General features: G+C 42.4%; 2 protein-coding genes across 4 annotated transcripts; both read left to right on the plus strand.

Annotated features, from left to right (window-relative positions):
- The first annotated feature begins 421 nt into the window (after window positions 1-421).
- Window positions 422-4,318, plus strand: LOC133927286 (uncharacterized). Of its 2 annotated transcripts, XM_062373681.1 has the most exons (12): window positions 424-925; window positions 990-1,042; window positions 1,142-1,203; window positions 1,328-1,443; window positions 1,532-1,574; window positions 1,691-1,782; window positions 2,083-2,131; window positions 2,793-2,863; window positions 3,263-3,385; window positions 3,506-3,624; window positions 3,742-3,787; window positions 3,896-4,318. In XM_062373681.1, exons 1-12 carry the CDS (start codon window positions 500-502, stop codon window positions 3,932-3,934), a joined length of 1,239 nt encoding a protein of 412 aa, XP_062229665.1. In that variant the 5' UTR covers window positions 424-499; the 3' UTR covers window positions 3,935-4,318. The 2 variants fall into 2 exon arrangements, 1 of the variants encoding a protein (XP_062229665.1); XR_009911309.1 differs by lacking the exon at window positions 3,896-4,318 and having other exon boundaries at window positions 422-925; window positions 3,546-3,624; window positions 3,742-3,788.
- A 1,543-nt stretch (window positions 4,319-5,861) lies between these two features.
- On the plus strand, window positions 5,862-8,703 carry LOC133927287 (uncharacterized). Of its 2 annotated transcripts, XM_062373683.1 has the most exons (4): window positions 5,862-6,103; window positions 6,276-6,723; window positions 6,807-7,792; window positions 8,406-8,703. In XM_062373683.1, the coding sequence occupies exons 3-4, from the start codon at window positions 6,861-6,863 to the stop codon at window positions 8,425-8,427; spliced, it is 954 nt and encodes a 317-aa protein (XP_062229667.1). In that variant the 5' UTR covers window positions 5,862-6,103; window positions 6,276-6,723; window positions 6,807-6,860; the 3' UTR covers window positions 8,428-8,703. The 2 variants fall into 2 exon arrangements, with proteins under 2 accessions (XP_062229667.1, XP_062229666.1); XM_062373682.1 differs by lacking the exon at window positions 6,276-6,723.
- The last annotated feature ends 7,584 nt before the right edge of the window (window positions 8,704-16,287 follow it).

The raw sequence follows: 16,287 nt of genomic DNA on the forward strand, positions 1-16,287 counted from the left end.
CTTCACTCCTGAGCCAGAACGAGGACATATATTTGCATCTACGTAGACTAGACTAGAACAGTAGATACGGACAACCAAACATATTTCCTTCTATTAGATTATATGCATTTACCGAGCTTGGAAGAGATACGGAAAAACAAACACAACTATAGATTTTGGACGTTTTTGCATAGCCAAGCTGGTTAGATACATGCCCATGCCCAGCTAATGATGTCATTATTCTGTGCTTAGTGCATACTAGATGATACTAACAGGATTTGATGAATATTAAGACTTAATACGATATAATAAGTAATATAAGTGTATAGTTACATAAAATAAATATTATGATAACACTTATTTATCTATTTTTAATCTCATGTAATATGTTTCCTTGCGGACAACCAACTTCCCAGTCAGGTTGAACAGAGCGCGCGAAAACAATGGGCGCATTGGAGGGAGCCAGTAGTCAAAGAAGTGTGTGCTTCGCTCGGAGGCAAGAGGGATCGGTAGGGCTACCATGGCCGCGCCGTGGGACGACGTGGGGAGGGCCGGCAATCTGCTGCAGCTGCTGGGCGTCGACGCGTTTGGGCTGGCCTCCATGATCACGCAGGCCGCGCTCACGGCGCGCCGGAACCGCGACGCGTGCCTGCAGCTGGCGGAGCACGTGCGCGTCGTGGAAGGCCTGCTGCGGAGGCTTCAGATGCTGCCCCGCCTGAGGCAGCACCCCGAGACGCGGCGCCCGCTGGAGCAGCTCGACGACGCGCTGCGCCGCGCGTACCTGCTCGTGAGGTCCTGCAGCCAGGAGCAGGCTGCGAGGAGCTACCTCTACCAGCTGCTCACGGGCGCCCAAACTGCCGCGAAGCTGCGCGCCGCCGAGGAGGAGATCGACCGCTACATCCGCCTCATGCCCATGATCGGTCTCGTCGCCACCGTCCGTGTGGAGGTAAGAAGAAGGTGAATTTCTGCTGCTTACTTTTCCGCCCAATGATTTTTCTACGGCTAAGCAGGGCCCTGAGGAGGTGCTTGAGTTAGATAGCGAGGATTCAACCCCACCCCCAAGGTAATTTAGCATTCAAAATTTCGTTTTTCCCCCTTTTGCCATTTACATGTAAATTTATCAGTAGCTTGCTCTTTTGGTGCGGAACATGCGAACTTTCAGTCCGCGTTTATCGCTTGAAGAAGCTCCTGGATCTACTGCTATTCTGGTGCCGACACCAACAGGTTTTTTGTGCATGCTTCTAGTAGCAGATTATTTAATTGCAATGAACTAGCCAAAAACCACATGTAATAGCTTGCGTGCCAATCTTAACTGGTCTCTACTGATTAAGACAGCCTTGTCTCCCAGGTGATGTTCCGTTACCTGGTATTGAGGGATTTGAAATAGTTGGTGAACCTAAACTGGGGTTTACGTTGAGAGCATGTGGTTTTACTATAAATGGTACTACTCTCTGCAATTTCCAGGTATTTCATCTTCTAATCGTGATTCTTCATCTACACTGTTAATTGTTAACCTCTAATCACGCATTTGGAAATATGGTTATTTTTTTAGTGGGTTCGATATCTTAATGATGGCACCAGGCAATCTATTGAAGGTAAAAAAGAGAAATTTTACTAGCTCCTACTCCTTATAGTGTAGTGTTAGTGCTTGACATTGTTCATGACCCAACAAGTATAATTATACTGATTTTCATTATGTTCTGCAATTCAGGTGCTACAATCTATGACTACGTGGTTACGGCAGATGACTTTGACACTGTTCTTGCTGTGGAATGCACCCCTATGGATGATAATGATCTCCAGGTTATTCACATGCATAAAACTAAGGGCAATTGCATCAATACCCCAAATATTTCTTGCCAAAAAGATCCCCAGAAGTTAATTTGCTCCCTTTTTTCAGTTCTATTGCATTTATATAGTGCATCATTGGTTTTATCATTTTATCTCAATCACGGTTTGTGCAGCAAGTAATCTTTTTCAAACACATAAGATTTTAGTGAATATCATATTGCATATACATGGAACCTATATGACGATATTTTGAGTTCCAATCCCTCTGTAGCTTATTGTTGAGTTTGATGAACCTATCTTCTTGATTGTTAGGGTGAGCTTTTGAGGACATTCGTAAACGGAATGAACAAGATAGCCTGTGGTGAGTTTAAGATGCATTTTTGTGGTTTGGTGATGCATACTTTGCTGCTTTTATAAGATGGCATGGACTGCAATATGATATTGTTCCATGCTTCCATAATTCTTTTGAAGCATATTAGACGATATAGGAGGTCCGAACTCTGAAGGTTATATCATCAGTATTTGCATGGATTATTGTGGAGGCAAGTACTTTATATGTTGCTGCTGTGTATACTTGAAAGCTTGCTTCCATTGTGCAGTCAAAACAAGATACTTCAAAATTCTGGTGAACAATGCCTTAAATTGACATCCTGAATTTCCAATGTCTCAAGCGAAGATATGTAAATGTAGTGAGTGAAAATATGTATAGAGCTAAGCTGAAAGGCTTAAATTGATTCCTGAAACGAACTAAGAAGCTTACCTTATATACCATCACACAAAATAAATGTAACTCTCGTAAGCACTTCTTGTTCGTACTGTTCCTCCAAAAAAGTGCACGAGTAGTTTTTTTCATGTTAGGGGCCTTTTTTTTCTGAGCTATAGGTGTTCTTTTATGTTGTAACTGTAGTTGAACTCTAAATATTGACGTGTTCTGTCATTAGCAAATTTGACTCATTATCTCACTTGTACTTTCATTAACCTCCAACAGTCTTTAATTCTGATCTAATCCATATATTCTACAGATTCAGATATGCAGAGTGAGGTCGATGTGTGTATTTCTAACGAGACAGCTCTATTTAATGTTTTTATACTGGTACGTCTTAATTAAGGGTACCTTTGTTTTACCTATCTTACCATAACTCTATGTCGATAATACTGGTAATTAATGGGTTGGCTCAGATGACAGATAGCTGCAAAACATCCTTATGTGGTTTTCTATATAAGTGGTTTCACCTTGTCTGAAAAATGGTATGAATAGCTGCATTTGTTGCTGTACAGTAAGCGTGGTCCACGAAACAGATGTTGTAGGAATTTCTCTTGGTAGAATTGCTGGTGCTTTGGCTAGGGAGTAGCACTGTGGATGTGGGTCCACTCCACCGGAGTTGAAGACTGGTTAAACTATGTCTTTTAGAGAAGTAAATACCGTCAAATAGCTCCCATAATTTAGGGGCCATATGTGAACATTTGCCTTTTCTGCTTCCTTGCATCACAGAGAGAATTTTCTGGTGATAAATGGGAACCAGCAACAGTGATGCTTAGGAGAACTGGCTACCAGATTATACTTGAAAGCACAGATGAAGTCGTAATTGAAGAGGAATATTCACGAACTCTTCAGGTATGTTCTCTGCCATATGTAAGTTGGTCATTATTCATGATTATAATCACCAAAGATGATAATGTTAAATTGACCTAATATGTTCTATTTCATTTTGCTACATTGGTCTCATCTTGACAGACAAAAGTTCCTAATGGACGCTCTACTCAATTTGTTCTAGTAAGTTCTGGCGGTGTTAGGCTACTACCATTCAACACATCTGGAAAAACAGGGCCGGATAATGAAGATCGTGATATTAGGTACCACACTGCCTCCTTGGTTTTCATTACCATCTAATATGTATGACCAATCATTAATAATTTGATATTGACAAACTGAACAAAAACTACGCGTCTGATTAAGTTCTGCTTCTGTAGGTTACGCGATTTAATCGTGCTGGTTATGAGAACGTTCCAGAAAAAGGTAGGGAAATCATTATGCTAAACCTTTGTTTGATTTTCTACGCCGATGCGTGTCTATGTAAAACTATCTTCAGCGTTAACGACTGAGCCCAAGTGTGTTTAATCATAGGCACTCACATTGGATGCTGAAGAGGAAGGCAAGTCTTAGATCCTGCGTGGAAGAAGCTTCGCTCTTTCAGCAGTGTTCGCCTTTTGTTTTTGAAGAGCAAGGAGCGATTCAATTAGGAGTGGCATCAAACCTCGCAGGCAATGAGGGACATTGTTGATTATGAGCCACTGCTTGCTGAAACCAGCCTGTTGTAATATATGCAAATGTTGCTCCGGAGTGCACGCTGGAGCAGCTATCACTATCAGCATACTTTGTTCATTTCGTTAGTTTTGAGCAATATTCAGTAGGTGACGTTCTCCTTTTCTTTTGAAAAGTTAGTAGAAGTTCCTTGTGAGATAGAAGTAGTAAAAGTTAGTAGAACTCCATTTGTTACACTGTCCTCCTGCTAGTAGGAAATAAAAGTTAGTAGAACTCCATTTGTTACACTGTCTTCCTCCCTGCTATTTTCAACAGGGTGTATCTTGAATAGTAGTAGGGAAATTTAGGTTTTTGCCATCGCTTCAATTATCTAAATTTTCCATAGTAAAATCGTGATGCCAAACCTTTTCCCAATGTTGTTGGTGACTGGGCTCAGTTAGTTGGATTTAACGTAGGCGCTCGCACTGGAAGCTGAAGAGGAAGGCGAGTCATGATTCCAACTCGGGTAGAATCTTTTGCTCTCGTGTTGATTTTTCGTTTCTGAGGGGGATCAAACCATGTAATGTCTGCTGGGTAGGTTCGGTTTCTACCTTCACATCAGATCTTAAGTTCGTATTATAAAATAAAATGGTTTAAATCTTTATTTTTATATTAAATGGAAACAAAATAATTTACTAAACATTCTCAGTTTACTATAATCTAGCTCCATTAATTTTTAGAAATAGGAGCACATGTTTTATATCTTTTTAAAGCTATAGCTTTACCAAACATACTATAAATTTAACTCCTGATCGAGTGCATGCTCACTTTCTCGCTTCATTTGACTCGAGCAGTATTCAGTAGGAGAAGTTCTCTTTTTCGTTTGGAAAATTAGTAGAAGTTCCTCGTGATATAGAAGGTGGAAGAGTTTCCATTTGACACACTCTCTTCATCCCTTCACACGTCATTCGCTGACCTGCTATTTGTCACGTCAGGTCTCCCAAAGAGAGAATTCGTACACGCATTTCCCAATTACAACATGATAATCTTCTCGTATTTTGATGTGTATGGAACATCTCTTGTGAAATTTGGACGTACACATCATTCACTGAAGTTCATTTTGACATTTTATATGAATCAAATCATTTCAACATTTCATAGGAAGTAAGAAAATTTCTCACCATAGAGACTCAGTTCTAAGACTAATTTCAAGGCTTTCCTTCAAAGGTTAGATTGTTACTATGAATGGATTTTTTTCCCTTCAGCGTTCTAACGATTTCTCTTCACGATTTCCGTCACGAAAGGATTCCCAGAGTCAGTTGCCATATTCCCTTCATTTTGTTTTCTTCCCGATTCCCTTCCCCGTTCTCATTCCTTTTATTTTCTCTCATCTCCAACAGCTTCCCTTCGGGGGTAATCGTGAAGGGAAAGGAGAGAGAATACCGTCCTAAAGGGAATGACCATGAGAATCCCTTCGTGACGGGAACCGTGAAGGGAAACCGTTGGAACGCTGAAAGGAACAAAAATTCCTTCCCGACGGGAATTTCGCCTGTGAGGGGAATCCCTTAAGCGTGGTCTTTAATACCTATAACTTACCAATATTACGAGGACGAAGCGAGAATGAATGTAGTTGTATTTTTTAGTTTACTTCTTGTGTATCTCACTAAAATAGATATTTTTAAGTAGACGATATACTTATCGACAATCAAAATAATAAGTGTATATGGTGATGTGAATATGTGTTTTTACTACCAGTCATATCAATCTTTTAAAAAAATTATCAGTATTATAATAAGTAAACAATAGCTAAAAAAAAGAAAAAGAAAATAGCTCTAAAAGTCCAAACCTAGACTAGACTCCACGCACGCAAACGCAAATGACTTTCCCCTAAAAGTCCAAACCTAGACTCTAGACTCCCCGAGGCGACGCAGCCGAGCACGACGCCGCCTCCCGCCGACCCACCGGTCCCTCCCTCCTGCCCCCATCCGCCGGATCCCCCACCTGCTTCTGCCCCCGCAGCGCCGCCTCTCTCTCGTCCTAGTGGAGCGGGGATCCGTCCGGCCGTTTGTTTGGTTTATTCTTCCGTTGGTGGTGAGTAATCAATCCCAGCTTGACTGTATGGATTCCCTCTTTTTAAGAGTTGGCTTTCTTCTCAATCCAAATCCAAATCCGAACCAGCTCGTTGTGGGTTTTTGTGCTGCGTGGTGCCACCCTTCTAATCCAATCCAATCTTTCCTTTCCGTCCATGCTTCGGTTCGATTAGGTTCTTCAGCGGTCAGCGAGCGAGATTGATAGATCTCAGTTGATGCCTCGCCATAGGAATTACCTGCTGATACCCAGTTTTGGTGCGGCTGTGGTTTATCTTTTCCCCGAAATTTTGGGGGTTCAAATGAACCCCTATCATGATTAGCTGCAAGTCCACCCCGGGGACACGGTGTTTTGGTGATTGAAGTCAGTCTCTAATAAACGCGCAGCTGTTGATTTTGCTGGGATAAACCATTTGGCTGGGACCCGTAAAGAGTTTGAGCAGAACCTGAAGTTGAAGGCTTGCAGCTAATCATTATTATCGTCAAATAGTCGTTTGAGATTATAGCAAATCATTACACGGATTCATCTAAAGAATCATTACATGGATTGATTGGAGACATCAAGCTGTTTGTACCGTATCACAGACTATCAGCCACCATGTTGTGTATTGATGGAAATGCTAAGTATGTCACTGTGTTGTATACAGAACATATGTGCTATGTTTCGAAACATGGGATTAATCTGTTTGCTTCTTGATGTCATACAGGTTTTAATGAAAGGCTGCATTTGTTAGAGTTAAGAGTTTGGTAGGAAGTTCAACATGGGTTCAGGAAATCTGATTGTGAAGAAGGTGGCAAGGCACACCTCATTTGATCTGGACATACACCTTGATAAGAGTTGGATGGAGGATGTGACTTGCCCAATCTGCCTGGATTACCCTCACAATGCAGTCCTACTGAGATGCACGTCTTACGAGAAGGGTTGCAGGCCATTTGTCTGTGATACCGACCAGACCCGCTCAAACTGTCTCGAGAGATTTAAAGGTGCATATGAGCTTCCTGCCAATGCAAAAGTTTCATCTATAGCCGTGGCTCCTCTTGACAGCATTCATATTGTGTCATCTAATGCAAACAACCGCCCAAGCTGCCCCTTGTGTAGAGGTGATGTAATTGGATGGATTGTTATCGGTGAGGCTCGGATGCATCTTAACCAGAAGAGAAGATGCTGCGAAGAGGATTGCTGTTCGTTTGTTGGTAACTTCAATGAGCTCCAGAAGCATACACAACAAAAGCATCCAGATTCACGCCCTTCAGAAATTGATCCTGCTAGGCAAGTTGACTGGGAGAACTTCCAGCAATCTTCTGATATTGTAGATGTGTTGAGCACAATACATGCACAAGTTCCTAATGGAATAGTTCTGGGTGATTATGTCATTGAGTATGGGGATGATGACACTGGAGAAGACTATGAAGTTTTCCGCAGGGTTAGGACAAACTGGTGGTCCTGTATTTTTTGCAAGGCATTTTCGAGATCTTCAAGAAGCCGTAGAAGAGCAAGAGCAAGGGAAAGAAGAGGTAGTAGTGGAAGGAGGAGCAGCAATCAGGCTAATCTGGAAAACTTTAATCTCGAGGTTCCCACACAATCTGTTGAATTGAGGGAAATCAGATTCGATGAAATTGATGATGAATACATAGTCACAGGGGCCATTCCTAGTATTTCAGCACCTGGAAGAATGGCCAGTTTTCACTACAGGTCTGTGCAAACAATCTGCTTTAAAAAAAATTCCAGTTCTTGAAGCTATATTATTGCATCTGTGTACTAACTAAGAACCACTTTCCCCTCAAAACATACGAAACTACACAACACGCTCATGCTAGTCCAAAGAAAAACATTCACAGACATGTAGTAAACATGGAAGACAAGTATGCTGTTCTTTTTGTTTCTTCTTTAGTTCTTAGTGTACTTCTATAATACCTACCTGAGCTGCTGAGCTATGAAGGGGAAAAAACTTCTTTCTTGTTTTGCATGTACCCTGCCTCCCCTGTTGATGCTGCTATGAATGCTTCCTCTGGATAACTTTCTCTGTTTTCCTATCTATCACATATCCATGCGGTAGCTGTTTAGGATATGTTTGTTTAGGTGTGGTTGTGTACTTGTGTGGACAACAGAACTTTGGATGAGTGTGCATGAAAACTTGGGACCACCAATGCTAGAATTAATGTACATCCTTGGGACATTTAGAGCTTTCTCATTGAAATCAGCATGAGCTGTTGATAGAAAAATTACATTTTTAAGAAAAATCTTGATATAATTCTCTTCTTTTAACTCTAACAACTTTTTATATATGATGCTTTGATGGATCCAGGGATACAAGATATGGACGGTGATGTATAGAATCAGCTGTTATGTGATGCACTGATGCATCAGTCATCAGAACCATTGTACCACCGCACATTTAAGTTTCTTTTCCGCCTGTCTTTTTGTGCATAAAAAGTAGCAACAGAACTCCGTTGTTCGTTTGCCACAGGTCTCATCATTCTAGTTTTATTTTGTATATATTTAGCACCCATCTCTATAGTGATGTTGGTGACAAAGTTCTTTCCGAAATGCTGCATCTACGATGTAGCACGGTTTTACATAAATGCCCAGACAAATTTCAGTTCCTTGGAATGATTTGTTTGGAGACTTTTGCCTAGCTGAGTAGGGAAGGCAAGAGTTTTGTGTTCACAAGTTGGAGCTTTCCCCCAGGCAGCTTCAGACAGGTGTCTGGAAAGCTTCAGACAGGTGTTTCATCACTGAAGAATATGCCAAGTTGTTCTTTGCTTGCGCCGGTGGGTTCTCTTCTCTTGATGGCCTTCCGTGTGGAGGCAATGAAAACAGCCAGCAGCGGTCTCTGATCTCTTCGATGCCATACATCTGTATCCATGATGCTGTGGTTCACATAATCACATATCTTTATGATGCTATCAGTCAGAGACGTGCTGAGAATTGAGATGAGCAGGAGAGGTACGTCTTGGAATCTTTGTTTGACCGTACCACCTGCCTCATTCTGAATTTGGATTTGTGTACGGTCTGAGCATCATTTTTGTAGTTAACACCTTGCTTCCATTAGTATATGAATAGTCTGAAGATGGTGATGTCCATGACACGGACCTTGCAAATTCTTCTAATTATCTTTTTGTCGAATTGCCTGTCGTTTGACCTCATTTCTGACATTAACATATTGATCTTATCCTGATATGTAGAGAACCAAATCTAATTATTATATTTTCACTGACATATCAGAATGGGCCGCTCTGTCTGTGGGTGGGGTAGCACATTGGATTGGCAAAATACATTCGCCACCTAGCTGAACCGCCACGAATCTCTGTGGATGATATCAGATGCTGAGAAATGAGGCAGTTTTTTTTTAGAATAATACTACTCTAGTCTGAAATAAGTGCCGTTTTGAGTTTTGAATATTAACACGGTCTCTAGAATATAATTTTGACTATTACTTTTTATTGTAATATATTTATAAACTTAGCAAAAGATAATATTATGAGACAAATCTATTAATGTAATTTTCAAGTAAGCAAACTCAATATATATAAAATAATTTATAACTAAAGTTTAAAACAGTTGATTGTATGTAATCAAAATAATATTTATTTTAGACTGAAGGGAGTACGTGGCGGTAGTAATCAAACTTCTTCATTTGCAAAAAATATGACCATATGACGTTTTTGTTAAAGGTTTGACGGGCCGAGAGCCTGAGACTGAAGCCGCGACCAGCCCACCACCGTCCATGCCGTGCGTCGTGCTCGGCCTGTGCGGCATCCGGTGGGGGTTGCACTCGCACCACGCGCCTTCGCCCGCTGAGACGCTGACGCGCAGCCGGAGCCTCGAGTGGTCGAGGTGAACGACGACGCGGTGGAGGCGGCCGGAGCTACGCCTTCAAGGCTCGATTGGTCGACGCGTATTGCCTCGACTCAACCAATAATCCAGTGCAGAGGCGATCATGGGTCATGACACAAATCAACTGATTACATGGTTCAGAAATTATCAAACGTAGGCTCTGAAATTCTGAAACTCTCAATCACTGCATAGGTGTATTTCACAGGAATCCAAGCCAAACTATTCTAGTTGATGCAACTCTAACTGGCCCTTTTGCTTAAGATTAAGAAATATTTACACAGCTAGAGCTGGAAAATACAAATTGACGAGATCGTGGTGCTACATACTCACAGTCACAGACATGCTTGAACATAGAAACAGACAGTTCTTGCGTGCATGACACTTATGTGAGTAGAAATCTATTGAACAGTAGATTGAGAGATTAGAGGGAATGAAAATCCCTATATTCATTAATGATGATGTTTACATATTTATATTGGGTGAAGGGACGACAAATACACCTGTTGGGGAGGTCGGTTTACCCAACGGATGTCCCTTCATTAGTTACACGAATTACAAAGACTAACTGTAATGGCAGTTAGTGACTAATTGATCACATGTTTATTTTTTGGAATGTCTGTTCGCAACACTCTTTCTTGACCAATTATCTCAAATGTAAACTTTTTGCTAGAACTCTTCTGAAAAACCTATAGACAAAATATGAGGACAAAATAATATATTGATATGCTATTAAAACTCATTTTAAACTTAATGGAAAAATATAAGAAGAAAATGATATGACATATATTGGTTATTGCTTTATTGAAGCTCATATGAGAAACCTAAATAGGAAAAACTCATTGGTGAGCTTAGAGAACAATAACTATAATCTATGGATCATATTAAATCCTTCAAAAACCACTTGAAAAAAATATGAGGAATAATGTAGATATTGCCTCATAAAAAAACCTTATATGAGAAACCGTATAGGAAAAACTCATGAAGGAAAAGAGTGTAATATAATATGAACAAATTATTATTCAGGGATCAACTCTCCTGAATCTTGCAAATCTTGTAACTATCGCATACTGTCGGAGGGTGAACTTCTCAAGCGGGGATCCGGAGGGACCCCTTTGAGATTCGGCCAGGGGGATGATTCTGAATCCGCTTCGTAGGTGAAATAAATGGGAGTAAATGAGATGCAGGTGGGGGTGGAATGATCGGATGCAGGAAGTAGTAAATGCTCAGGGGATTTTTAGACAGATTCGGGCCGCACTGAGCGTAACACCCTACTCCTGTGTGTATGCTATAAATGCTCTGAGAATGTCTCTCTGAGTATCTGCTGGGTTACAAGAATATTTGTTTGGTCTATAGCCTCGTGCTCCTTATTCTTCGGTGCTCGTCGAGGCTTCTAGACTTGTCCTCTGCTGAACTTGACTTCCACTTCTACTCAACTTAACTGAACTGTCGTTCTCCGGGGAGCCCGCCCCACTTATATACTCGCCGGGGTGGTAGCGTGCCCAGAAAAGATGGCGCGAGGTTCGAGATGCTATAAATGGAAAGTAACCATCATAGGCTGCTGCGCGAGGTGACAGGGAGGGTTGAAAATGCGCCCCCGTCCGATCTTGTTCGTCATCATGCCGCTTTTCAACGGGCGCCGCGGGGAGGGCCCACCGGGCAGCCACCGAGCAGCCCGGCGTGCCCGCCTGGTCAGTGCAAGCCTGACACAGCAGGGCGGCAGGCGGGGTGCCTCAGGCTCTGCGATGTTATCCTGAGGCGCGCCGGATGACGCGCGATGGGACCCATGCATTAAATGTCCTCACGCCTCCCTGCCAGGCCGTGGCAGGGGCTGACAACAAGCGTGGGGGGAGCAGTTGAAAGTGACAGGTCACGCGTCCTCTTAAATGCAGCATCGGGCCTCTCACCAGTTGACACCTCACCGCTGGGCCCTTGCGGGGACCACCGGCGAAGGACTTTTCCGGCCCTCGGGAAACTGTGAGTGCTCGGGGGCTACTGTTCATAGCCCCGAGCACTCTCTCCCGGATATTCCCTCTCTGGGTCCTCGGGGAACAGAGTACTCGGGGGGCCACTGTTTACAGCCCCGAGCACTCTCTTCCGGAACTGGCTGTTCAGGTCCTCGGGGAACCGAGTGCTCGAGGGCCACTGTTCAAGGCCCCAAGCACTCTCTCCCAGAACTTGGATTTTCTTGTCATCGGGGAACTTGGGTGCTCAGGGGCCACTGTGCATGGCCCCGAGCACCCTCTTCCCGGTACTTGGTCTTCTCGAGTCATCGGGAAACTCGGGTACTCGGGGACCACTGTACGTGGCCCCGATCACCCTCTCCCGGAACTTGGCCTTCTCGTACCTCGGGAAGATAACCCCCGAGAGAGGGCGTCAAGTGGCACTCTGCTGTTCTGGCCTCGGGACTCGGGGACCCCTCGGTTCCTGTGTCACCGACACATACCAATTCTATGAATATATTTTCGGAGGATAGAATATTTTAGAAGTAATATGTTTGGTTATATTATTTTTTATGTAACCTGTTTGCATTTGAGCAATGCATGTAGAATTATCTTCATAGATAATTGTTGGTGATTCAATGGAACTAACACTACATGATTGTTGTATGTGGTTTATCATTCTGCAAAAGCCATACGTATTCGCATGATGCTTTATATAATGCAATTATTTCAGAATGATTTGTGGATGTAGCAACAAGAGTCTGTTTTGAAGACATCTAAGAAATGGTTGTTCCACCGTGTAAGAACATGAAGACTGTCTGTGACCTGGCATTATGGGAATCTGATAAGTAACTAGCATCAGTGTATCCAATCATATTCATATCTTGTTTTCTTTGAAAGAAAAAACCAAGATCTATAGTGCCTTGAAGATATCGAAAGATATTATTAACTCCTGCCCAATGGCGTTTAGTTAGAGTAGTGCTATGTCTAGCTAGTAAGTTCACTACAAATGCGATATCAGGCCTGCTGCAATTTGCAAGATACATAATCGCTCCAATAGCACTGAGATATGGAACCTCAGGTCCTAGTATCTCTTCTCCTTCCTCCCATGGTTTAAATGGATCTTTCTCCATATCAAGAGATTGAACAACCATTGGAGTCTTGGATGGATATGAATTGTCCATAATGAATTTTCCCAATATTTTCTAGGTATATGTGACTTGGTGTACTAGAATACCTGAAGGAAGATGCTCGATTTGTATACCTAAGCAAAATTTGGTTTTACCCAAATCCTTCATTTCAAATTCCGTCTTAAGATGATTGCGTACTTCATCTATATCTTTTGTATTTCCAATGATATTTAGTTCATTAACATATACAAAGATGATGCAAAATCCTGTTGAGGATTTCTTTATGAAAACACATGGACAATCATCATTGTTGGAGTATCTTTTTATGTAGAAGGAACTCTTTTAGTTGGTTGTACCACATTCTTCCCGACTGCTTTAAGCCATATAGTGACTTTTTAAGCTTTACACAATACATGTTGCGGTTTGCGTCTGGATTCGGTATGTCTAGTCCTTCGGGGACTTTCATATATATGTCCGAATTAAGTGACCCATATAGGTATGCGGTCACTACATCTATTAATTGCATACATAGATGATTTTAAACTGCCAATGAAATTAGATATCGGAAAGTGATTCCATTCATTACTAGAGAGTAAGTCTCATTGAAATCAATATCGGGTCTCTGTATGAACCCTTGTGCTACAAGCCTCGCTTTATATCTCACCACCTCATTATTTTCGTTCTGTTTGCGGAAGAAAACCTACTTGTATCCCATAGAGAAAATGTTACGAGAAGTAGGTATTACTGATGTGAATACCTCTCTTTTGGAGAGCGAGCACAATTTTGCCTAGATTATATCCTTCCATTGTGTCCAGTCTGAGCGCTTGCGGCACTCTGCCATGGTCTTGGGATCTAGATCATTGTGAAGATCATTTGCAATCTTTGAGGAGAAGTAAATGTCGACAATTGTAGTCTTTTGGTCAAATGATTCTTCAAAATAAATATAATTGATAGAGATTTCATCTACCCTTGTTGACTCATCATGATTTCACATTACGATAGAGTCAAGGTGTTCCGATATCCTATCATCAATATTTGTGTGCACACTTGAGCTGGTATACGGATGTTGATCATCCACTAGATGTATAGTATCCATAGTCCTCGGGTGTCGTTCAACTTGACATTGATTTTCATTTACTGTTTTGGAGGAGGGATTTCTCTATTTCTGCGGTAGCTTGTATCACGTCCCAAAACTCCAAGTGTGTAATTAAGCATCCTTAGCATCATGTCTAATTTTGAGCACTAGAGCACCTCGTTGAGTTAATAAAATGAGAAAATGAATTTTGGGAGAGAAAGAATGAAATTTGCAACTAAAATATCTCGTTTCTCTAACACGTGGGGCCACTCAAGTGGCCAACCACTCCCTTTCTCTCTCCCCCTCACTCTCCCACGCTCCCCCTCACTCCACCCGAGCAGCAGAGCTACTGCCCCTCCTCTTCCCTCTCAAGCTCCCTCTCTCTTCCTCCTCGGATTACTCCCTCTAGAAGCGAAACAGAGGTACGTATGTGGTACCAATGCGATCCTTAGCTCCTAAGCTTCCCATCCATCCAAGTTGTTTGCGCATTCCCGAAGGATTCAAGCCGATTTTGACATCTTTTGGTGTTCTTGGTTGAAGAACGAGGAGCACCGGCACTTTCCTCTTCCCCGAGTTTTTCCGTCGTTTCCTCATTCAACCGATGGTCACCAGCCTTGGCAAACAACCATGGGTAAGTCCCTAGGATCCCATAGCTCGAATGCACGTTTTAGTTGGTCAAAATCCGAGTTTTGGAGCTTCATTGCAAAGTGCCTCGAGTTATTGATGTTTTGGAGCAAAAGAGGAATTTGGATGAGTTTGAGCTTGGAAATCGAGTTGCTAGGTTGGTGAGTGAGTTCTAGAACCCTTGAGCCAGTTCAAACATGCTTCTCTTTGGATTGGTGATGCTCGCAAATCAAATTGACCAAGTTTTCCCCGCGAAAAACCTTCTCTAGAACAACCCATAAGTTCCGAGCTTAACCCGGAAGTTCCGAGTTACCCGAATTGGATTGTACTCAGAGACCTTGATGATTTAAAGTGTAAATTGAGTCTGGAACCCTTGGGCTAGAACATATAAATGTTTATGTGGGATAGATTTAACATGCATTTTGAATCGACCGTCGGAACATCGCGAGACTCAAATCAGCCAAAACCCGAAGGTTCCGGGTTAAAACCCAGAGGTTCTGGGTATTTCGATTTAGCCCTAACCGAGCACCCTCGCTCGGAGCCTCACCCAGAAAATTCGACCAACCTGCCTCCACCCAAAACAAAACCTGAACCTTCCGACCCAACCCTGAAGTTCTAGACTCTACCCGGAATTTTTGAGTTAAATTAAAAATCGCTAACCGAGAGCCCCTACCTGGAAGTTCCGAAACCTGGAGGTTCCGAGTTCAACCCAGAACATCTGGATTTTGTCAACTTTCCAAAGTTATTTAGATCATAGACTTCATTGTTCTTTCGCATGTCTTGCACTTTTAGCTTGTTATTATGATGCATCCTCGTTTCTTATGCATCTTGTAGCATACATATTGCACCTCATTCATGTTCATCACATTGCATGCGTTCTTCCTTAGAGAACGAATGATCGGAGCGTGACGTGGGTGTGACCGAAGATGGCACCGAACTCCCAGAGTTCTGTGTAGGCAGTATCGGACAGGCACCGGAAGAGCAAAGCAAGCATCTGAACATACTTAATCTACTACTTTGGATCATATGGAGTCAAATTTGATAAATTATGCTTTATGTATGTTTGCATAATTAGAGGGTTCAATATCGGTTTATATGGGTAGAGCCTATGTTGATTGCATTCCCTCCGGTGCTTGCACAGATACTCCCTCCATGCTTCTGCTGCCACAGTGGCTGATCCCTGGGTGTCTGCTTGTTCCATAGGTGGCAGCCAAGGTGATAACAACAATTGAATGCCGCCACAACAGCTCTTTTCAGCAAGTAAAAGCAAATGACAACAATTGGTAGTTGTTCTTTCCACTTCTACGTGAACAAGCTGCATACCTTGATGATCTAGTGGTATGTGCTTCTCAAGAGTTGTGGGTGCAGTGTGATTTGCAAAGTCCTCCAACTGAACCAGGACTGTCTGTTCATAGTACTGCATAACTTTAGCCATGAATTTATCCTTTTTGAATGCCACTTCCAATTGCTAGGACCTCCAACCAAAACCTCCACCAAGAACCTCCTTATCAGTGAGGGAAAGGAACCAGATCTTATGCAAGGCACCAGAGGCAATGGATATGAGCTCCCTCAGGAAGATGC

Source organism: Phragmites australis, chromosome 8, assembly GCF_958298935.1.
Source record: "Phragmites australis chromosome 8, lpPhrAust1.1, whole genome shotgun sequence".
NCBI lineage: Eukaryota > Viridiplantae > Streptophyta > Magnoliopsida > Poales > Poaceae > Phragmites > Phragmites australis.